Consider the following 24,702-nt stretch of genomic DNA (forward strand, 5'->3'; position numbering starts at 1 on the left):
CCTTATGTCCAGTCCCGATGACTTGTCCCGTCCGACGATCCTGTACACGGCAACCAGAGATAGAAAAAGTGACATCAAAACCCAGATCAACAAGTTGACCAACAGAAATAAGATTAAAGTTTAAATTGGGAATAAAATAAGTATCAGGAAGTTTAAGAGTCGACTGGAAGATAGAACCCTTGTGTGTTGCGTGCAAGAGGAAACTATTAGCAGTATTGACAGAAGGTCCATTTGTAGTGGTAGACAGAGACGATAAGAGATTACGTAATGGAGACATGTGATTAAAGCATCCCGAGTCCAAATACCATTTAACAAACCGCTTCCAATCAAGCCTGGCATGAGAGCAAGCTGCAAGCACGTGACGACAAGGAATATGAAGAGCCTGAAAATACCCACAATCACACTTGCCCTCATCACACAGTGGATCCCGAAACTGCCGCTAACTCTTCAACCGTGAAGTTTGACCTGGACCGATCAAACTGGTATACATTCATAGTGTTCACATGCTTCGAGTTGAATTCTATAGCCAGTGCCTCGGAACCCTTCCTTGCAAAAAGTTCACCCAAACAAAAATAACTTGACTTAACAAGAGCCGTGATTGGCAAATTGCGGAAACCTTTCATAACAGCATTAATGCACTCGAAGATATTGGTCGGAGCAATGCTAGGGGGCCAGCAATTTTGGTGATTGTTAGCCATCAACTAGCCATCAATAATGATTTGATGGTGTGAGATTAGTGTGAGATTTCATCCAATGGCTCACCTTCCTCTGCTGGTTACATGCTGGCCAAAATTCAATAAAATTGCTGGCCCCCTAGATTTTTCCTATTGGTCGTTATGTGACCAAATCGACGTCCCTCATCAGCATGTTGTGCCCACTGTGACCGTGGCATTTCTTCAAGCCAGTTTGTAATAGCTATGTTTTCGCCCCTCAAACGACCATAGTAATGAGTGAACTCACGATGCGACTTTGAGTACACTGCATTAATAAGAACCTTTTTCAAGTCTTTGTTCTTAAAGTGGGTCATGAAGTTGGCTGCAATGTGTCTTGTACAAAACGCTTGGAAGGCATGAGGTGGTTTCCATAAACTCCCTTCGACATTCAGTGCTCCATCAATGGACTTGTTCCTGTCTGAAATCACTAACAGCCCTGGTTGTGGTGTAATATGCTCCCATAAGTACGAAAGAAAGAACGACCACGCCTCCTTTGTCTCGCCCTCAACAACTGTGAATGCAATGGGCAGAATGTTTGCATTGCCGTTTTGCGCTATGGCCATCAGCAAAGTTCCACCGTATTTACCATATAGGTGGGTGCCATCAATAGAGATAAGTGGCTTGCAATGCTTGAAGGCCTCAACACACAGTGGAAACATCCAAAAGACTCGATGAAACATCACAGTGTCGGTGGAGACAGGCCACGACTGTGTCACTAGTTGCACCTAAGTACCTAAATAGACATACATGAGTCGGCTTTTTGCACAGACTGAATTATTTAATAGTGAATAAATAAAGCGGAAATAAAAATTACCTGGCAAGTACATCTGCATAGCGAATAACCAACAAGGAAGCTCGTTGTATGACTCTTCCCAATCGCCATATATTCTAGCGATGACTCTCTGTTTTGCAAGCCAAACCTTTCTGTGCGACGCCTTGACCATCGTGAAAATGTGTTGTGCAATCACTTTCGAATCCAACCTACGATGATCTTGCCCCATCAAAGTTTGCATGCAAGTATGAGGATCGGTGTATCTCCCAACCTCCCACCTTTCTTCTTTCGGCGATATGATATAAGTATGCTCCAATTACAACCGGGTCCGAACTGGATACATCTTGCATTGTACCTTCAATGGTCATTCTCTACTATTTTGTACTCCACAGCCCTCCTGATTCTGTACTGCTTAACTGGCAACATGACTTCTTCCTTGTTCCCAAATTGTTGTCCAACCTCAAACTCGTTGCTCGGGTCTTCTTCAGGGCCTCCTTGGGTAAACAACCAATCCGAAGTCATTGCATCGAGATTCAACCTAGTGAAATGATCTGGTCGGTCATATGGTTGAGAAATGGCAGGCTGTGTGAGAGCAATCTGTGTGTCACTGTAGTAGTTCATCTCCTCTTCTTCGTCACCATCATCAGGGATTTCGGGTGGTTCTTCATCAGCATTGTCTCCATCATCGGGGTTGACTTCATACTGCTCCATCATCGGATCTCTGATAGCAGAACTGTCATGACTTTCAACACCGTCATCCATTAAGTCAACGTTACGAACTTCAACATTAGACCCCTCCTGACTACCTTCAAGTGGCATATTCAGATCTACCATCGTCCTTCTGATAGTTCGTCTAACAATGCCACCTGTCGGACTATCATCGACAGTATCTGCAGATGATCCTCGGCCACCAAAGTCAACAAGAAACACGTATAATTCCAATAGATGAATATTGGTCCATCGGTTGTGCCACGACCTTATAAGTCCTATCGGTACCTAATTCAAAACAATAGAAAATATCGCTCAAAACGATGGTCTGATAAACATACTAGTAACAGAGACAAAGACAACACAACTATAACATACCTTTTATAAAACAAATTGCCATCTAACTTGTCGGATATCTGTAGTAAATTTTTTTCACCCTTTTAGATTCCTACTGTCCGAGGGCATAGAATATCAAATTCTTCAAGGCTGTTAAACTGTTGACTTCCGGTGTCATATACGTAATTATCGGTAGGCCTGATCTAAAAACAATTAACCTTATTCATCATACACTATTTCACCATCGTAATGAATGGATAGCAATGAATTTTCTGACATGGTAGCGATAACGTGTTAGTAAGGAAGAAAGTAATTAGAGAAGTTGTGGCTGCTTGATCTCTAATAGACCTGCTTTTATCTTTGAATTCATCATAAAATTTGTTGGGAGAGCGGCAAACTCTATATAAATTATAGAGTTTGCTGGGGCGGCAAACTTACTGTTAATCTAAAAAAAATCGTATTTATGAAAATAAAGCTGGAAAATCGTTTTTAAGAAAATATTTATTTATTTTATTTTATAAAAAAAAAAAAAACAAAGAAGCTAATAACAGACTATCCAAAATTGTTGGCTCTTCTTTCACGGACGGGAAAACAGAAAGGGGGACCAATAACACGGTTGTTGTTCAAGCAACACAAAAAACGACATCACACATGATTCTTGTGCTCTCTCTTATGCTTATCAATAATAATTGAATTCAAACCCTACTTTGTCTCCAACCAGTTTTGAATTTTGATTTAGGGTTTTCAGTTTTCACTGCACCCAACGCCGCTATTCACCACCACCTACTAATCACATTTAATTTATTTATTAACTATTATTGGTAATTAGCAATTTAGCATATAGCATAGCAAAATCGGAGGAAGATGCTTTTGTTTTCGTTGCGTTGCGTAGCTTAGCAGCGCAGAGAAGAAGAGAAGGAGAAGGAATTTAGAGCCTGCTTTTCTCTCTCTCTCTCTCTCTCTCTCTCTCTCTCTCTCTCTCTCTCCATACAGAGTCATCGGTCAATTCGCTCTCTCTTCCTCTCATAATTTAGTCTTCTTCTATTATTCTCTGTAAGCAATTCATATTCTATGCTCATTATTTTTCCATTTTATTGATTTTATATGCTTTCTGTTGGTTGCTGATGGACCTTTTTTCTTCAATTAGTCTATGGGTTTTCTAGAATCTCAGGATTCGCTGTGGATTTAGAATTAAGCAATAAATTTGTTATTTTATTTTATTTAAGAAAAAAGGTGCTCTGTCATGTGTTGGATTCAAAGATGTAATTTTTAGTCATCATATTGGTGTATTTGTGTTTGAATTAATGGACAAGGTTAGAGTTCTTGTTTAATTCCTGTGGAAGTTTTATTTCTGGGCGCTGTGTGTTCAAATCTTCACATATCGGGTCCCAAATTTCCCATATTAAAAATTTGTTTCTCATGACGATTAATCAAAGTTTTAAGGTAGCTATATAATTTCCTGGGTAGGGTACGTAAAGATTTGTTATAAATCACAAAATAGGAAGATTTAATATCCGAATTGGGAAAATCAATATTGAAAACTTAAGGCAGTCTTTTGAAAAGAAGGAAGGAATAATTTTGAAGCACTAAATTGAAAGTCACAAGCTCTGTGACAGAGTATGTCTTCTGGTTTCTTTAAGTTGTATCTTGTATTGGGAATCGCTATTATATGTCTCTCAAAGCAATCTTCCAAAAAATTTTCTTGGGTGTTTGTTAGTGCTGTTCTTGTGGTTTTTGCTATAATCTGTGTGTGAATATTGTATCAGTAGTGATCCTCGATTCTCTTTCATTTACCAGGCCTGCATCTCATATGCATATTTGTCTCCAGATTCTCCTAGTTGGAAAAGAATTTCGTTCACTCTGGCCGCTCCAATAAAGTATAAGTATTCTCGCACCTCGAGAAGGGTGTGGGGTGATGACAAGAAAGTAATTTTGCTTTGTGTCCTACGAAGATCAAGGTCATCGGACATTTGGAGATTGTGCCGTGTTTCAGTGGGCCTCACTCTTGATTATGGCTAAGGTTGCCTTTCAGGGTGTCCCCAGAAGCTCTTTCTAGTTTTCTATTGTTTTCGGCAAAATTTAGCATCTTTGATTAAAGCTTCTGGAGAAATTGATGAGCAATTAAGCAGCACAAATTGTTGTTGATCTTGTTTTTCTGCCTTCAAGGAAGTTATATTTGTATATGTAGAGCTCTCAGCATCATTGCAGCAATGTTTAGTTTTTCTTGTTTCCATGCTCATGTTTCGGTAAACAAGCCAAAGGTAAGCAGAAGATGTATTTCTCTATAGGATAAGTGCAAATTGCTTGGTATTAATAAACTTATTTTGGCATTGTGTTTCTCTCTTTCAATCAGAAAACAGTTCCACCTTATACTGAAGAAATGATGATGGCATTGAAAGGTGGTCCCCGAAGTAAAGTCTCTAAAGGTTCATCTGTTCCTAGAAAATCAAATCCAAAAGCAGAACAAGAGCATATGCAATTGAGTGACAATGAAACATCTAGCAACTGGGATCCAGTTGAGCGCACTTGTAAGTCTGAGGATCTGAATAGCGAGTTTTCCTTTGAAATCGACGGAGATGTTCTGCAAACCATGGGTCTTAAGAAAAGCCACTCTCTTGAAACTGGACTATACCTCACTAATACCTTAACTGAATCTGACACACATGTTGGTTTTCCTTGGATTGACTCCACTAGAAGCCAGAATGAGTCTCCAAGATCGATTTGCAGAAAGGAGCATGATCCCAGCGATCAGTGTAACAAGAATCCCGAGTCGGAGTATCAGTTCAGTTCAGGTCTTGTCTCACCTTCAGATAGAGATGCTTGTGATCATTCTGATACACCATTATCTAGTGAATTAGCTGGTGACTATACCGATCGTTCCGGTCCTGGCACCCCATATTTGAAGAAGTCACGCTCTCTGCCCAATGTCAGAGCTTCTAAGGATTATTCTGGAGAAGACACTTTCAAACATCATTCTTCAAAATCAAGATCTTCCAATGATCTTCATGCTTTAGATATGGGGCAAAAAGAATGTAGAGATGAAGAAAGAGAGAATGAATTCAGAAGAGATAATGAGATTCATATGGAGAGTTACCTTGATGATGGTTTGGATTCTTCTCCGCTTTCTGATTCAGCAAAAGACTGGGTAATGCCAGTTATGGATGATGCAAGTGAAATCAAACCCCTTCAACGAGCTTCCTCAGATGATTGCTTCCTTTCTGAATTTACTAACGCAGATTTTAAGATTAAACGAATTGAGGATTGGGTAATTGGTCTGGAGGATTGTGAACCACCTCTAGATGAAACAAATGAGGTTCCTAAACCTGTTGATTCCTTAGTTGAATCCAACATCACGATTGGGGTGACTGCAGCTGGCACAGATCAAAGGGCCACTCCAGGCATGGAAGCTGCTAAAAGATATATATCTACCCTTGGTGCTAATGCCTCTGCTGCCCAGCTGGTTAATCATGGATTAGTTGTGATCCCATTTCTGAGTGCATTTGTGAGTTTGAAGGTGCTCAATTTGTCTGGAAACGCTATTGGTTAGTAATATAATGAAATCATTCATTACCATTTTGAGTTTTGATGCCCTTCCTTCTTGTGATATTTTGGAATTAGTTAGCTTACTTTCTTCCTTCTGCATTCTTCTTTCCAGTGAGGATAACTGCAGGTGCTCTTCCCCGGGGCCTTCATGTTTTGAACTTGTCAAGAAACAATATCTCTACTATAGAGGGATTACGCGAACTTACAAGACTTCGTGTCCTAGACCTTAGCTACAACCGTATATTAAGAATTGGACATGGTAAGGCATATTCGGAATTTTTATTCAGACTTTTTTTCTATGAATAATTTCTATACGTATGTTTCTATTGATTTTCATTCATATCTTGATTTTTTGTACTCTCAATTTTACCTCAATATTTTGGTCATAATATTTTCCTCTTCTGCAAAGGCCTTGCATCCTGTTCATCTCTGAAGGAGCTGTATCTTGCCGGGAACAAGATCAGCGAAGTAGAGGGTCTACACCGTCTCTTGAAGTTAACCATCCTTGATCTCCGTTTCAACAAAATTTCTACAGCCAAGTGTCTAGGCCAACTTGCAGCCAACTATAATTCACTACAAGCTATCAGCTTGGAAGGCAACCCGAGCCAGAAAAATGTTGGGGACGAACAACTGAAAAAGTATCTGCAAGGCCTTCTTCCCCATCTTGTCTACTACAATAGACAGCCTTTAAAAGCAAGCTCTTTGAAGGATGGCACAGATCGTTCAGTTCGGCTAGGCATTAGTTCCCATCAGTCTGAACGCAGCCTTAGAACGGATCGCAAGACATCAAGGAAGGGCAGCCATGGTACTGTAGCCTCTCGGAAGCCATCAGCCTCTTCCTCACACCCTCGCAGAAGCCAAGGGGTGGAGACACCAAAACTGTCCAAAAGCAGGCAAGCCTACCCGCCACCAATCAAAACCAAAGCATCAGCCCAAAGTCGCAACCATTTTGATGTTCCCAGCACCAGCACAGTACCAAACTTGGGAGGCCTTCCATGAGCCTGATTCACGGTGTGGACACTCTTGCGGTAGGTCTGAGAGGCTGTTCCATTGGAAAATTTGATTCCCTCACTGCATTTCAGTTAGTACCATTTTTTATTTGGTTTGTGGTTTTAATCCCTAATAAGCAACAAACAGAGATTGTGCTTCTATTTTATTTATCCGTGTGTGTTCAGTACGCTGTTCCAAACATCATTGGTAATTCATCCGGAGAGCAGTTTGGTGCAAGTTCATTGCTGTGTTTTCTCCTATTCCTAGCAAATGTTACATTCATAATTTTAGTACTTTGTTAAATGCCAATATAGATATTAAATTATTTAGTTACATGTCATCTTTTGCGGATTTATAATTGCTTTCTTTCTTTTTCTCCTTTTTTCCCACTGTGCAAAATTAGAACTGTTTCAATAAGACCAGTCGTCGTTATTTGGCATATTTAATTTCTCTGTTGGAAGGAAACTTCAAAATTCTTAAACAAAGTCTATCTTGATCATAATTAAAATATGGCCAATTTTAGGACAAGTTACTTATCTAAAATGTTTGGAGATCAAAATTATTAGAATACAACTTTTGTAAACTGTAAATGCATTTGCAATATTTATATTACTATAGAAACTGTGGGTATGTAGGACAAAGTGAGTGAAGAAATTGTTCTACAGGATTGTGTGAAGTATAAAACATTTGTGATAGGAAAATTAAAAGTGATGTAAGATCATTTGAAATTGTTCTACAGGATTCCTATTCCTATATGCAGGTTTTGTTTCATTGTCGGTAAAATTTTCTAAAAGTGAGAATACACAAGCTGAATGCCAAGTTGGAAGATGGCGTCGACAGTTTCGGAGCATCAGCGCCGAATCCTCAGTCGACTACGGTGGGGGTGTTTTGGTGCGGTATTTTATAACCCACACTACTAACCGGCAAGTGTATCGGGTCGTACCAAGTAATACCTTACGTGAGTAAGGGTTGATCCTACGAGGATTGATGGATTAAGCAACAGTTATTGAGTGATAAGCTTAGTTAGGCAAGCAGAAAATAGTTTTGAGATATTCAAAAAGCATTAAACAGTACTTTAAAAATTTCAGAAAGCAAGCAGCAATGAGTTGGGAATAAAATATTTGAGAAAGCAGTTAAGGTTTTAGAGTTATCTAATTTTCGGATTAACTTTTATTACTAATTAATTTAATCATGCAAGATCTAATTTCATGGCAAACTATATGTGACTAGACCCTAATTCCTTAGACATTCTTAGTCTCCTCTAAAACTCATTAATTTCTAATTTCTTGGTCAATTAATTCCAATTAGAGGGTGATGATCAATTTCTAGTTTATATGCCAAAAGAATCCTAATTATCCACAAATAAGGAGAATGTATGTCACGTATCCCGTTAAATACAAACAATTAAAAATTCAGTATAATATGTTTTCAATCTGTTATTCAAGTAAAGATCTTTTCCAAGTTTTACAAGAACTCAATTAGAATATGGGTCATATTTCCGTTCCACCTATATTCATAAAATAAAGAACGAAAACACTTATTGAAATATAAATCAAGACATGAATTAAATTAAAAATATCAAACAAATCAATCCATGACAATAGACAGAGCTCCTAACCTTAACAATGAAGGATTAGTTGCTCATGGTTCAGAGAGGAAAAATAAGGGTTCTGGTAACAATCTCTGTCTCCTGTCTAAATGTACAGAGTTCCTATTTATAACTAATTCTAATAAATTTAAAATCTAATTATCTAAAAATAATATCTTTTCCTCCAAAATAGGATTTGAATTTAAATTCGAATTAATTAACAGATCTTCAGTTGATAGGTGGGGACCACTTGATTTGTCCATTCTGCAGCTTTTAATCTGTGTTTTCTGGGCTGGAAACTGGTTCAAAAGGCTGCCCAAAATCCACGTCAGAGATTTCTGTAAATTCTGCAGATCGCGCACGTCACGCGTACGCGTCGCTGGTCTTCTTCGCAAGTCACGCGGACGCGTCGGTCACACGAACGCGTCGCTGAGCGAATCTTCAAATCACGCGTATGCGTCGCCATGGATACTTCCAGATCACGCGCACGCGTGCATTCCGCCGAATGCTACCTAAAATAAACAGTATTGCACAAAACTCAAAATAGCATCCATAGTGGCTTAAATATAATTAATTCTTAATTAAACTCAACAATTTAAGTACAAATTCACTAGGAAAACATAGACAAGATGCTCACGCATCATGCTTCTACCCCAATGCCTGTCGTTGCGCCTGGTTGTGTGTTGGCTGATCCTCAACAACCAGACATAGATCATATTGTTGGAGGTCAAGGATTGCATGTGGAAAATACTGCTATGGAATTTCACATTGGCCAATATTTCCAAAGTAAGGAGGAAGTTGTGTTGAGTGTAAAGGATAATAACATCCGTCGTGGAGTTGAGTACAGGGTGATATAGTCAGATTATCTTAAGTACCATGAAAGATGCAAAGAGTTCGGTAAAAGTTGCACGTGGTTGATTCGCATCACACTTCGACAACAAAAGTGTACCTGGGGGGAGGGGGGTTAGAAGGTACAACGGATCTCACACTTAATTGGCTACCTAGATTTCAAGCGATCACCGATAGCTTGATTATCGTGTCATTTGTGCGAAGATCTTTTCTTGGTTAGGGCCAATGTAGCGGTTATGATAAAGGTCTTGCAGGAAGCTACTGAAGCAACCTATGGATTCAGGCCTAGTTACAGAAAGGTCTGGATGACGAAACAAAAGACAGTAGCACAGATCTACAGAGATTGAGAAGAGTTCTATGCCGAGTTACCCCATTGGATCCTGGGTGTGCAGTCCACCAGAGGGAACCGTTACGTTGTTGAAGACTTCTGCGGTTAGAGTTGGTGATCAAGTTGATGAATCTACCATGTACTTTCATTGTCTTTTCTGAACATTTTCTCCTTGTATTGAGGCATTTCAATATTGCAAGCCGCTGGTCAATATCAACGGTACTCATTTGTATGGCAAGTATGGCGGTACTTTGCATCTGGCTATCGCGCAAAATAGAAACTCGAATATCTTGCCCATTACTTTTGCACTTGTGGAAGAAAAAATGCGGAGTCCTGGGCTTTTTTCCTGACCAACGTACGACAACATGTGACTCCGCTGAGCTGTGGGACCACCTTATCAACTTGATGTCACTCAATCACGGCAAAATATATCAGGCTAGTGACCACCCGCCATAACCGACTGTGCTCTTCATCTAGAATCTCTGGATGAACAACGACAAGTACGTCAAGTGTAGCATAAGGCTCCCACACAATCTGAAAATGACAACGGAATCTAGTATTAGAACACTATATACAGATATGTCGGTGAACAAGTAATGAAACTTCGAACCACACACAAACAACTTACATTTCGACAACCCAATCGGTCCAATTCAAGGCGAAACTAGATAATTCTTTGCTTCATCCCATCAAATGTTGGTAAATAATTGGCCCACCTGTAAGACAATAATGTGATATGAATGTTTAATCCAGGATCTAAAATGTTAGTAACTTGAACCAAATAATGAAACCCTCAGTACATCGATTGATACTTGGATGCCAATGAAAAAGAAAAGTCGTCAAATTCATGCGGCCTGAGAATGGGAAACCGCCAGAAGATCTAAGACTATAGTAGCTGTAGGGGGCCTACCAAGTTTGTGACATTTTTGTTGACCATCCGACACATGCATCGATATAACCATGCCAACGCAACTAAACTCTAACTATAAGTGCCCATGTCGTCAAGTCTCGCCACAAATGGCAACCACCGAATATGTACCCAATTCACACTCTTGTCACCAAACAATTGAGTGGATAGCAACATCATAATGTATGCATGTGCGTATATGCGTACAGTATCCTCACTCGCATCAGCTGGTAGCATCTTGAACCTCTTATGGAACCATGGGAAGTGGACTGTGAACTACTTGACCTCATCTGGTGGTGGCAGCTCGCCGAATAATTCCTGAAATCACTCCCAAACCGGTCTGCCATCCTCCATAAACTGATCGAAGTCTGTGTGGCACCCAATAATAGCTTTTTCATCGACGGACAACTCCATCTGATATGCCACATCTTGCAGCGTGATGGTGCACTCTTTGAACGACATATGAAAAGTGTGCATCTCAGGATGCCACTTTTCAATGAATGCGCTGACCAGGGGGCTCATCCAACCAGAACCAACACATGTTCAGCCTAGTCAAGTAGTACAAACCAGCCCTCTCCAAATAAAGTAGGATCCTTTCATGGAAAGACATATTCTATTGCCTCTGAATACTGTAAATACACCTACTTGATTGCATGATGTGAGAAAAATAACCATACTTAAATTAAATTCTAATACTTACAAGTCTTAACTATAATTTATAATTCGATACAAAAACACTACGAGTATCTTATCTATCCGATTTTAACTAAAACTTTAAATATAGTTCTCGTAACATTATTTTGAAGTCTAATTTTATTAAAATATATACATATGACTTTTTACATAAAAATATAAAACAAATGTAATGTACTTTAGAACAAGTGAAAAATCTCCAATTTTTAAATTTATAACTCTTAAATTTTAAAATTTAAATCTTAAATTTCAAATACTAAACTACAATCCTTCTAAATTTAAAATTTAAAATTTAAAATTTAAAATTTTAAATATTAATTTTCAAATATTAACCTACAAACCTTAAATTTTATATTTAAAATTTGAATATTAAATCTCAAATACTAAACTACAAACCTTTTACATTTAAAATTTTAAATCTTTAATTTTAAATCCTAAATTTCAAATACTAATCTACAAACCTTAAATTCTATATTCTAATTCATATACCCTAAATACTACATTTTATATTATAAAGGAAACAAACTTACCTCTTCATTGATACCGCCAGCAACGTGAACAACGTCGTTGAATCGATACAAACTGCCTTTATCCACATGATCCCACTTAAAAACGGTCCCTCTAGGAATCCTAAATGGTCAAATTTTTTCCAAGCCTTCTCCTCTTTCTCTCAATCCACAACTCTCTCTCTCTCTCTAAACAAAATTCTCTCTCTAAGTTCTGGTTTGAATTTCAAATGAAAAATCCGCTATTGGCTGAAGCGGATTTATAGGCACATGTAAACTGCAACACCCATCCGCAGTTTGTGCAACGACACATTTTTCAAGAAATTACTAGAACCTCTTGCGGTTTCTTCATGTTTAGAATCCTTCAGAAATCGATACAGGATGTAGCGGTTTCTAGACACACGCATTACAATGTAAACTACGTTCATTCCTAAAATCACCATACTCTTTCGCAGTTTTTATATTAATATAAATATTACAAATATATCTGCAATATTAAAAAATTATATTCTGATAATTTTGATCTTCAAACATTTTAAACAATTTACTTATCTCCAATTTTATTATAAAGAAACCTTTGTATGCGGACCACATAATAAAGATGAGTGTATAATTTATATTAAAAAAATTAAAAAATTAATAAAAAATGATATATTCTACTTGATAGTTATCTAACTATTTATCAAAGAGAGTTTTTATTCTCTTCACTATTTTTTCTCCCCACCATAGCATGCACTTCAAAATATTCCTAATGAAAATCCAAGTATTCACATAATTCAATATCAAATTGAGTGGTGGCTTGAAGTTGAGCTCCTGTTCATAACGAGAATTACAATTGTCGAATGGAATACAAGAAGCAAGTGGAGATTGCCCAAAACACGGAAACTAGTGATTACATCAACAATGAACTTAAGAAAAAGGATTACGCTCTTAAAGTAGTTTCAATGAGGCAGCAACTATTTCATGTAGTTATTGGTTCAAATCTTCAATTACCTTCACGTTTCTAGCCTTCCAAATATGGTAGCATCCAACAATAACAAAGGGCCAAGGTATGCATCTGCTGAGAACCACTTCTAGTTCTTTCTAATATCCATTCAAACAACTCACTTGTGATGTAAGAAATTCTCTCATGAAACTTTTGGTGTACCGGGATACCACCACGTAACAACTTCCACAAAATATTTTCAATTTATGTGGAATTTGTTGTTCCCAGGTTGCACGCAAGATTGATTTCTTCTCATCAAAGGAGGGTATGTTTCAATTGGTCCATGGAAGAAGTCATAAGCTTTTTGCATCCTGATTCCTGATGCAGCATCATATTGCTTCTTAGTATTTATTGTCCATATGGAAGGATGCTCACAATACTAATTATTACCCCGATGTACTCTAATCTATTTAAGAGAAGAATAAGTAAAAACTCGGTTATATTCTGATCTAATTTTTTGTTATTTATTGTATTTACATAGTAAACAACTAAACATACATGTAAAATTCTTTGTCTATTGTGTACTTAAGATAACAAACGAAATGTGAAAATTTAAATCTTTTCAAAAGAGAAAGTATGAGGAACAATAATAATGGTAAACAATGTGAATAATGGATTAAAAAAAGAAAGATAAAATTAAAATAAAAAATTAAATCATTAATTAATTATTTAATTTCAAATTTTAAAATTTAAAAAATTAGAATTAATATTTAAACGCATTGATATTATTACATACGATTATTCCTAATCTTACCATAATCTCCAATATACGTCTTCATTGTCATCGTTCTCTGGTCCTCGCCTCACGCCGCTGCACTCCGCCGACACCGTCACCGCCGCAGCCTCCCTCCGTAGCAAACGAGGATAAGGCGATAAGCCTTGAAAGCTTTCGCAAACTCTTTTTCTGGAACCCATGTGCAGTGCAAGTACTAGAGTCCCTTCCACTTAACAAGGTATTGTTTCACAAATAATTGCTTTGATCCTAAATTTGTGACATTATCATCAGTAGCTACAATAGGACACATCTAATATTTTTGATTGAGTGGGCTAACACATCTAGGGCACCTCCATTTGTCTGGAATGGGAGACCACTGCGTGGAGCACCGGCCTTACCACCATAATTGCAGCTGCGGGCTGCATAGCAAGTCCCACGACGGAGGTGGTGCGTGGGCGTGGAGTGACGGGAGCTTGATTATGATTGTTTCTTATATTCATTCATCTCCTTCTTCTTCTACTTCAATGACTAATTTAGGATAGTCATTTTAGCAAGTATGCGGATGGTTATTTTGATTGGATTGGATTTAGTTATATATAATTAAAATATGTTGGATGTTCAATTTATTAGGTATGCAGATAATTATTTTTATCTTTAGGTGGATAGTTATTTTCACTAGGGGTGAGTGACGCCGATAGCAGCGTGTGGCAAGCCAAGCAGTAACGGTGAAGTGGGATGATCATTGATGAAGGTGGGATGACAGTGGGTTGAAAAAAAGAGGGTATTTGAGTAAAATACTTTGGTAAATTAGGCTTTGGGATGGTATTTTTTTTTGGAATAATTAAGTGAATTTTTTTATTTAGATAATTTGTGGAGTGTTTTTTTATTTTTTATATGTATTAGACTAAATCGGTAGCCCATTGTTTACATTGTTTAAATTCTCCATTATTTTTCTAACAGAATTATTTCCAAAAATATATATGGGTAAAAACATGATATTTGTTTTATTTGTTTTTAAAAAAGAATTCATTTTTTGTATCATTTTACATTGCTTAAAAGAGTAATGTGTCTAATATAGTCCTAAAAGAAAATGCTAGAAATAAAAAATGGTTGATAATCACTCCTTTCTAACACTACTTTTTGCACTCCTATATAAAATAGTAGTTTAAACATATTACTTGTATTTGTTAGAAATAAGAAAGTAGTCTGAAGAAAGTATTTTGTATATTATTTGGTTCTGTGAAAAAGTATAATGTACAAGAGGTATATATAGGTGTTAGAAGAATCAAAGTAATAAAAGTATAGAATCCTACAATTAATATACAGATATGCTATATAAATATAAATGATACTAATTGGTCTAAATTGATTCTAATTGTGATGTAACATCCCCCCTCAAACTCAAGTGGGAGCTAAGAATACCATCTTGAGTTTGGATAACAGTTTGGAAACAAGTCGGATGATGAGCCTTTGTGAAGATATCAGCAGTCTGATCTAGTGTTTCAACAGCGATGAGACGAACAGCCTCAATAAGGATATGTTGCCGAACAAAGTGACAATTAATCTCAATGTGTTTGGTGAGTTCATGAAACACACCATTATAGGCAATCTAAATAGCATAGCGGTTGTCACAAAAAAATCAGTTGGAGACGATTGAAGAGCACCTAAGTCTTCAAGAAGCCAACGAATAGAAAAAACCTCAGCAGGGGTGTTAGCGAGAGCACGGTATTCTTTGGTGCTTGATCGAGCAATGAATGTTTGCTTCTTAGCTCACCAGGAAATGAGAGAGTCGCCAAGAAATAAACAATAACCAGTAGTGGAATGACGATTAGTGCGATCACCAGCCCAATCAGCATCTAAGTACGCCTGAAGGGGTCAAGATGAATGGGTAAAAAAATAGAGGCCATGAAATAGGGCACCTTTGATGTAGCGAAGAATGCGAAGAACTACCGCATAGTGAGTAGTACGAGGAGCTGACAAGAACTGACTAAGAACATTAACCGGATAGGCGATATTTGATCAGGTGATAGTTAAGTAGATGAGTCCTCCAACTAACTTTCGATAAAGAGTAGGATTATCCAAAACAATGATATTCGTAGGAGTAAATCAAACATTAGGCTCAAGAAGAATAGACTCAGTGCGACTATTTGTAATTCCGGTTCGAGCAAGAAGATCCGAATCATATTTAGCTTGAGAGAGATAGATGCTATCATCGGTGGATATGACTTCTAGACCAAGGAAATAGCTGAGAGAATCAAGATCTTTCATCTCAAAAGTACGGTGAAGGAACGCCTTAAGATAAGAGATACCATCAACATCATCTCCAGTAATGATCATGTCATCAACATACAAAAGTAGAAGAACAACTCCACGTTCGCTTTTACAAATAAAGAGAGCATTCTTATGAGGGTTGCAAGTGAAACCAAGATTGCATATGGTAGTGCTGAACTTGTCAAATCATTCACGAGAAGCTTACTTAAGGCCATAAAGTGCCTTGCGAAGGAGATTGCTAGGAGGACAAGGATATCCCAGAGGTGGTTTCATATAGACTTTCTTTTTCAAATCTCCATTAAGAAATACATTCTTCACATTCATCTGATTGAGAGACCATTTTTTATTGTAACAATGGCAAGGAGAGCTCGAAAAGATGTGAGACGAGCAACATGAGCAAAAGTCTCTTCACAATCAATACCATACTCTTATGTACAACCTTGAGCAACCAATCATTCCTTGTAACGGTCAATAGAATCATTAGAGCGACTCTTGATCTTGATACCCATCTACTAACCACAACTTCCTTATCAGAATGAGGATCAACTAAGTCCCAAATGTGTGCTTTTTCAAGTGCTTGGATTTTTTCTTGCCTTGCTTGTTGCCAATTTGAATTTTTGGAGACTTCTCTAAAAGACTTAAGTTCATGTTGATGAAGAATAATTGACAAACAATGATAATCAAGAAGATGAGAAAGTGGATTTCTTACCCTAGAAGAACGAGTAGAAGGAGGAGGCATGACAGTAGGAGCAGGATCATCGTCTGGCCTAGAATCATTGGGAGATGGAAAAGGTGGAAGAGTAGGAGGTTGTAGAAGTTGACTCAAGATAGAACCTGTAAAAGCATCACTAGAAAAAAGATCAACATTGGGGTTAGTGAAAATGGTGACTGAGCATCACTAGAAAACATATGATGCTTCCAGAATACAACATGATTAGATATACGAATACTTTTAGAGAAAGGATCCCAACAATGATAACCTTTGTGTTCAGTGCTATGACCAAGGAAACAACACATGCGAGTTGAAGTTCAAGTTTACTATGTTCATGAGGCTGAAGAAGAACAAAACAGACACAATAAAAAATTTGAAGAGAATTGTAATCTGGAGAGATATAATAAAGACGCTCAAAGGAAGTAATGTTACCAAGGACAGAAGAAGAAAGCCGATTGATAATGTGAACAGCAGTAAAAATAGCTTTACCCCAAGTATGTTTAGGACACGAAGAAGAAATTAGCATTGCACGAACAGAGTCAAGAATATGACGGTATTTGCATTCAGCTCGTCCATTTTGTTGAGACGTACCGGGGCAAGAAAACTCAGACAAAGTACCATGTTCTGCAAGAAAGGTTAGAAGCTTGGAAGCACGGTATTCCATAGTACTATTGCGTCGTAAAACTTCAATGACCTTGGAAAACTGAGTTTTAATCATAGTGGCAAAGTTAATATAAATTTGAGGTAATTCATGGCGATTAGTCATCAAATAAACCCAAGTAAAGCGTGAATAATCATCAATGAAAATGAAAAAGTATTGAGCCCCTCTTATAAAAGCAGTGGGAGCAAGGCCTCAAACATCAGAATGGATAAGATCAAAAGGAGAGCAAGTAAGAGAGGAATTATTGTGAAAAGATAAAGCAGGTTGTTTGGCTGTTTGACAAGAAATGTAATCAAAAGACTCACTATTATCCTGAACCAAGACACCCTAAGACAAAAGAGGATGCATTTTTTCTAAGGAGCTGTGGGCAAGACGGTGATGCCACAAGTGAATAGTAGATGGAGAAAAAGCAGCACAGATATTTGACACAGGAGGAATATGAAGATTCTCGAGTTCAAACAACCTTCCGACCTTACGTCCAATCCCGATAATTTGTCTCGTCTGACGATCCTGTACACGACAACCAGAAATAGAAAAAGTAACATCAAAACCGAGACCAACAAGTTGACCAATAGAAATAAGATTAAAGTTCAATTTTGGAATATAATAAGTATCAGGGAGATTAAGAGTTGACTGGGAAATAGAACCTTGTGTGTCACGTGCAAGAGGGAACCATTAGCAGTATTGACAGAAGGTGCATTTGTAGTGGGAGACAAAAACGAGAAAAGATGACGCAAAAAAGACATGTGATGAAAGTAACTGAAATCAAAGTACCATTTAGAATTACCTGGAGGAGTCGAGAAAGTAGCAGAAGTATTACCAGAAAGGGAGAGAAGATGCTGAAGAAGAGACGCAATATCAGATAGAGAGATGGAAGACAAGGTAAGAGGAGGAGAGTTGGTAGATTTATTAGTAGCAGCAATAGCAGAAGCAGACACAATCTTGGAGAAGTTGGGATGTGAATGATATTTGAGTTAATCAGGACGTGGTGGGCAAGTAGGACAGGTAGTAATCAAATATCTCGAGAGCTTGCAATAACGGCAGAATAGCTGTGGACAATTGTAGCTAATGTGACCTTTCTATTGGCATTTGCAACATCAAATAGAAGGACAGTTTGAGAAGAGGTGTCCTAAACGGTTACAGTTTTGACAGAATTTACTTTTTTTGTTAGTGGCAACAAAAGCATCTGATGTTTCCATAATAGTAGATACAGAGATTAAAGAGATGAGAGAAAACTGCAAATTCGGAGCAGAAAATGAAAAAATAGAGGGCAGAATTAGAAAGAGCTCACCAAAAAATTTTAGAGAAGGTCTCACTGTCTGCCACATCAGCAGTCGCGTCAGCGTAGGGAGGACACGTGGCAGCGTCTGAATGAAAGAAGGAACCACGTCAGTGCTAACACGGACACGCGGGTCAACCAACAGCCCGGTTCGGGTTCAGGCACGGGTTTGACGGGTCAGATCAGATGTAGTTGCGGGTTGACCGTGGACTTGTGTAGGCATGACACATAGTAGCACCTGAGCCGTTGATCGAGGACCCAATTCGACAGCGTGAGATCAATCTAGAAAGGAGAAGAAACTGGTGGTGGTAGGGGTTTGCGGCAGTGCATCCGGTGGTTTTCGGTGACGATTTTAGACTTGTTGAACTCGTGACGACGAGACGAAGACGTTGATAAGGGCGGTGACGAACCAAAGCGTTGGAAAATAAATGAAAATCAAAGACAAAGAACACTAATGGAAGAGAAAAACAAAAGGGGTTATGGACTAATTTCCATAGAAAAAACATATGCTCTTGATACCATATTAGAAACAAGAGAGTAGTCTGAAGAACGTGTTTTGTATATTATTCAATTGTGTGGAAAAGTACAATGTACAAGGAGTATATATAGGTGCTAGAAGAATCAAAGCAATAAAAACATAGAATCTTACAATTAATATACAAATATACTATATAAATATAGATGACACTAATTGATCTAAATTGATTCTAATTATTCTCTAACAATATTGTATGATTTTTTGTGTCATTCATGCCAACATATTTTAATTTAGAATAAGAGTTTTTCCTTTTTTCCTTTTCTCCTGTAATGATTGTTTTTTCCTATTTTCTTTTTTCTCTCTTCTCTTATTTTTCTTCTTAACAGAGAGAAACAGAAAAAAAAAGGCAAAAGAAAAAAAGGTGAATAAAAAAAATAAAACACACAAAAGAATTGAAAAAGAATATAGAATTTTTGTAGTTTTCCAAAAATTATTGTATTTTTTCAAAAATTGTTATATTTTTCATTTTTTGTTTTTCTTTTTTCTTCTTAAATGGAAGAAGAAGAAAAATAAGAGGAAAAAAAATAAATACACATAAACTTTTTATATTTTTATTAAAAGATTATGTATTTTTCTTAAAAAATTGTGTTTTTTTTTTCTAAAAAATTTGTTTTCGTTTTAAGAAATTTTTTAATTTGGTTTTATAAAATATTTGAATTTGTGTTATTCAAAAAAACAATATTTTTGACAAAGTAACTTTTAGAAACTTGCTTAAAATAATATTTGTTCAACTAATATTTCTATTAGAATAGAATAATATATACTTTCACCCCTTAGGTTATTATGCGATTAATTTTTTTAGTAATTGACAAAAGTATTGTTTTATATTTAGTTATGGAGAATTGGTGTATTTTAATTTAATATAAAAGTGTATCTTTTTTTAATTTAAATTGTCAAATTGAAATCTTAGAATTGCATAAGGCAATATTTGAATAGAAATTTGAGACTCGGATTTTTAGCGACGTGAGCTGACACATGCTTTTTAATTTTTAGAATTTTCTTCGTATGTTGTTGTTGCATTTTTATTGTTTGTTTTTGTCCATGATGATGGTAGCTATAGTTGTAATGTGCTGAAAATAGTTGTATCTATGTAGTTTATGTATGTAATTTATGTGTGTTCATGGTGGGTTAGGGATTAAGGTTATTGTACCTTCCTAGTTGATGGCAATTTTGATGATCATATGTTATTTTTATATGGCTCTCATTACTATTGTGTGTCACCATGGGGATCCTTTCTGACGAGTGAAGACGGTGTCGTCTCATACATCAGGGACCACATTTCAGATATTCCAAAACTTGACCTAGATCGGCTAGTTGTGTTTTTCATCAGGGAGTACTACAAAGAGCTTGGGTATGATAAAGTGGAACACTGTTGGTGGCTGGTTTCAAACAAACCCTTAGAAACTGGTCTAAAGGAACTAAATTCTGATGCTGGGCTCCTGAAGATGTGCTTCCATGCTGAAAGAAACCACAGAGAGGTGCATGTGTACTATGAGCATGGAGTATCTATTCCAACATATTTAGAAGAACCATTATCCAAAAAGGGCAAGGAGGTGGTGGTTGAAGTCCTTACCCATCCAGTTTTACTGAGAACATGACCAAGCTCCAGGGCCATTCCTCCACACCCAGTTCCAAACCAATGTATCAACCAACCTAAAACTACTGAACCCACCCAGCAGCCAACCTCTACCATTCTGAACCCAATTTCTGTGGCTGCTACCCCTGTCCCACCCAACCAAGATATGAACCATATTCAAGTACCAGCTCCAACCACCAATTCAATCCCAATTTTCAAATGTACTCCAACACCAGTGCCTAAGTCAAAACCTAGTAAGATTTTCCAATCCAAATGCTCCTCAAAGAATGGGACAGAGAAGAAATGTGTTGCTTTGAAAAAAAACTGTAAAGAAAGTTGATGCAAGAACAACACTAAATAGGAGATATATAACCAGGGCATTAGTTAAAGGTCATGTGACAAGACATACAATTAAAGGGAAGGGAAAGCAAGTTGAGACGGTTCTGTTATTAGAATCTGAATCTTCGGATGGTTATGAAAGTGCAGAGGATAGTGCTTATAAGTCCGGGGCTGAAGAAAGTTCCACTAATGAGGAGTTACCAATACAATACTAATAGATAAAAAGAAAGAGGTTAACAAGAAACATCTTTAAAAAGTTAAACTTAGTAAATTGAGAAAGCAGATACTCCAAACTGATTATGGTTTAGTGCCTGAGAATGATTCAGGTGAAGATGATGAGTTATTTTTCGGACCAATGGCAGACCCTAGTCCTAATATTGGTGTTTATGATGCTCTTGATGAATATCTTGATAATTCAGATGGGGCACATTCTTGGCATTCAGAAGAAATGAAGACACCTCCTAACTCAAAAGATGAATTTGGTGAAGTTGAGAATGATGAAGCATTCCTTGTTTTCAGAGAAGGTACAAGATTCGAAAAACTCCTCCTAGAGGTAGGGATGAAATTCAACACAAAGCTGAATTTTAAGGAGGCTGTGAGGGAGTACTGCATACAGGAAGGTAGGAGAGTTTGGTTCAAGAAAAATGATAATGTAAGGTGTCGGACTTTATGTAAAAGTGAGGAGCAATTATCACATTACTCGAGGAAGTTAGAATGTATATCATGAGTACAATTGCTCGGAACAAGCTGAAATTCATGAACCATGTTGGCTTACTACCACCTGTTCAACGTAGCCGCTTAGAAAAGATCAGGAATGAATCAAAGAATTGGGTGCCAATGTGGTCCGGAGATGCAGACTATGAACAATTCGAGGTCCATGGTTGGCCAACCAATATGGCAGTGGATTTGGAAAAGAGACTATGCACATGTGGATTTTGGCAACTGAATGGTACTAATTTTTATTGTGATTACTGTTCTTATAGTAATTATGATTACTGTTATACTTTAGTTGTGGTTGTTGTACTTATTCTGATATTGTAATTGTGGTTTCTTAATTTATTGTGGATTGCATTGGCTAGGGCAGGCAAGCAGCCTGAAAATTTTTGTCATAAATGGTTGACAATGGGTGCATACAATGACACATATGCATTTCATATCAACCCTATTCCTGGCCAAAAATTATGGGAGAAGTCAATCTACAATAGACCACAAGCACCCAAGTTTAAGAAGATGCTGATGAAGGCCCATTTGAAGGCAAGAAGCAGAAAATCACCAAGATGAAGATGGTATATAAAGAGGGTTCTTAATGTCATTGTGGTGGTAAGGGTCACAACAAGAAAAGTTGTGCCAAGAAGAAGGCTGATGATGAGGCTGTGACTGTTGCAGCCAAGGTAGAGAAAATCGAGATTTTATGTGAAATCAAAAAAGTAAATAAAAAACGTAAAACGTAAAATCTTAACAAGATTTAAATCGTAAAATCGTCAGACTTAGTACAGTAAAATCGATAAACTCATTTAAAATCGTAATATCGGAAGATTTTAAGAGTTAAATCGAGATTCTAGCTACTATGGTTGCAGCTGCTGCAGCTACTGCTGCTGTTGAATCTGGTGAAGCTGATACAGGTACTCAGTAACAACCTCCAGCTGCTGCAACTGAAGTATAAAATGAAGGCAATGCTACTAAGATTGAGCTTGGCATGAGTCAACCTATTGTGTCAGAAAATAAAAATGAAGAATCTCAATAGATTTTCAATCATTGTTCTCTATTATTGTTGCTTTATATATTTAATTCATCTCATTAAATATTGTCCTACAGGTTACAACAGCTGTTGTGCAACCCAGGCAAGGCCACCAAAATCTCCCACAAAAAAAGAAGACAACCTCCAACACCTGCACCAGCTTTAATTCCTCCACCAACAACCAGTGCTCCTCCAACAAATGTTTCAAATGCTCCTCCACCACCCACTGTTCCAATTTCAAATACTCCACCACCAACAACTGCTCGTATCGATCTAATGGTTGGTGCATCTGCAGCTACAGTTTCGAGGTTGCATAACGCCCTACGTTTTGTACCAACTCCGGGGTTTAAACCACCAAGAAAATCCAATAAATGAACATTTAGCTATTTTTTGTTGAGACATTTTGGTTTTAAACATTAAACTCTATAGTTTCTGAGTTCCATGTGTCAGATTGTATATTTTTTGTTTGAGTTAAATACTTTATGTTGTTTTTTGATAGTGTATAGTTTGACACAGACAAATTTAGAAACAATTAACATAAGTTGCATATTATCATCAAATGTTTAAAATCTTATTATTGTTCCTTAGCTTCACATTCCTTCATTTCTAAATTACAATTAGCAACAATAATGACCAAATAGAATTGTGTTATCATTTCTATTCATTTGTTCATAGGGTACAACAATCACAACTTTTTTGTAACACAATATCCAAATGGCCTTCACTACTTCCATGCTACACAAACAACAATCACAATTACTAACAGAACATTAACTAACAACACACAAAATGCTAGTTTTTGAGCCCTAACTTCAAACTCCAAGCTTCCAATCTTCCAAGCAAATTTCATTCTCCACTCCTCTATTTCAAATCCAAGATTATCTCTATCATTTACTTCTTCATTCGGAACTTTGTCAGTCCACATAAAGAGACCATACCACCTCTTGCTAACACTCTGCAACCACATTTCATGCCTATGGAGAAGAAATGTTACAAATTAAATGAGCAACGACACTAGCTATATACATTAACAAGAAACATTTACATTGTAATTAGGACAACTATAAAATAGTCTCCCTAGATTCGCCTCTGTTCCTGACCATTTGAGGACGAGTCGGCTGCCACACCCACACCTATCTGAAAGTCGTTCGTGACTACTTCTGGTGGTTTTCCTCCCATAGCTTCTCTCGGATCATCGGTTACTAGAGGTACTAACATGGTTGCTACCTCCACCCATCATGACCCATTCAAACTATACTCAACAACGGTAGAGAAGAAGAATGAGAGCAGAGAAGAAGAAAGAGAGTGGTTTCTAATAATAAATTGAAATTGGGGTTATAAACCACTTCATGGACTAAATTGAGTGAAATAACGATAACAGTCACGTTAGATAGCTGTTACCAATCCAATGTGGCGCCTCTCCATACACGTCATCACGCCGTTTAGGAATATTCTCCAGAAAATACTTCAGGGACGACCGTGAGTCACTTTTGTTAAATTCAGGGACAATATTGGAGCCAATTCAAGTTTAGGGATGACTTTGAGTCTCGAGTGCAAGTTTAGGGACCACTCTGACATTTAACTCTAGTATAAAACTATAAATGTAAATTAAAAAGGGTTATTAAACTTTACCTAGAGGAAAACGTCTCATAGTAGGCAAAGGATTAGATGGTCCCATAGCAAAACATGTTTTTTAAGTTTTTTAATAATTGCTAAATAGTCCTTATTAATTTTAATTACAAATTAACCCCATATATTTTATTTAATTATAAAAAATATTTTTTATTTTATAAATTATTATTTTATCAGGCATCTATTATGTTTATTAACAATCAAAAACAAAAATAATAACGAATTAGATCTTCCATTGATCGTAATAACTTTTGGCAATCCCAATCTATGAAAAAATTATCTTTGATCCGTTACATCCGTCGAGGGTTGTAAAATCGTGTTTC

At 37.1% G+C, this 24,702-nt stretch overlaps 2 protein-coding genes and 1 long non-coding RNA gene across 4 annotated transcripts; 2 read left to right on the forward strand and 1 right to left on the reverse strand.

Annotated features, from left to right (window-relative positions):
• Positions 1–793: 793 nt before the first annotated feature.
• On the reverse strand, positions 794–1,714 carry LOC112773633 (uncharacterized). Its single transcript, XM_025818425.1, has 2 exons — positions 1,528–1,714; positions 794–1,428 (listed from the first exon to the last, which is right to left on the reverse strand). The coding sequence occupies exons 1-2, from the start codon at positions 1,712–1,714 to the stop codon at positions 794–796; spliced, it is 822 nt and encodes a 273-aa protein (XP_025674210.1).
• A 1,345-nt stretch (positions 1,715–3,059) lies between these two features.
• LOC112789706 (uncharacterized) lies at positions 3,060–7,395 on the forward strand. Of its 2 annotated transcripts, none has more exons than XM_025831723.3 (5): positions 3,060–3,582; positions 4,327–4,790; positions 4,883–6,071; positions 6,185–6,331; positions 6,482–7,395. In XM_025831723.3, the coding sequence occupies exons 2-5, from the start codon at positions 4,740–4,742 to the stop codon at positions 7,069–7,071; spliced, it is 1,977 nt and encodes a 658-aa protein (XP_025687508.1). In that variant the 5' UTR covers positions 3,060–3,582; positions 4,327–4,739; the 3' UTR covers positions 7,072–7,395. The 2 variants fall into 2 exon arrangements, with proteins under 2 accessions (XP_025687508.1, XP_025687509.1); XM_025831724.3 differs by having other exon boundaries at positions 3,109–3,582; positions 4,358–4,790.
• A 5,219-nt stretch (positions 7,396–12,614) lies between these two features.
• LOC140182534 (uncharacterized) lies at positions 12,615–23,328 on the forward strand. The gene is made up of 2 exons (XR_011878296.1): positions 12,615–12,982; positions 22,825–23,328. It is a non-coding gene; the product is annotated as an uncharacterized lncRNA (long non-coding RNA).
• The last annotated feature ends 1,374 nt before the right edge of the window (positions 23,329–24,702 follow it).

This window comes from Arachis hypogaea, chromosome 3, assembly GCF_003086295.3.
Source record: "Arachis hypogaea cultivar Tifrunner chromosome 3, arahy.Tifrunner.gnm2.J5K5, whole genome shotgun sequence".
NCBI classification, from domain to species: domain Eukaryota; kingdom Viridiplantae; phylum Streptophyta; class Magnoliopsida; order Fabales; family Fabaceae; genus Arachis; species Arachis hypogaea.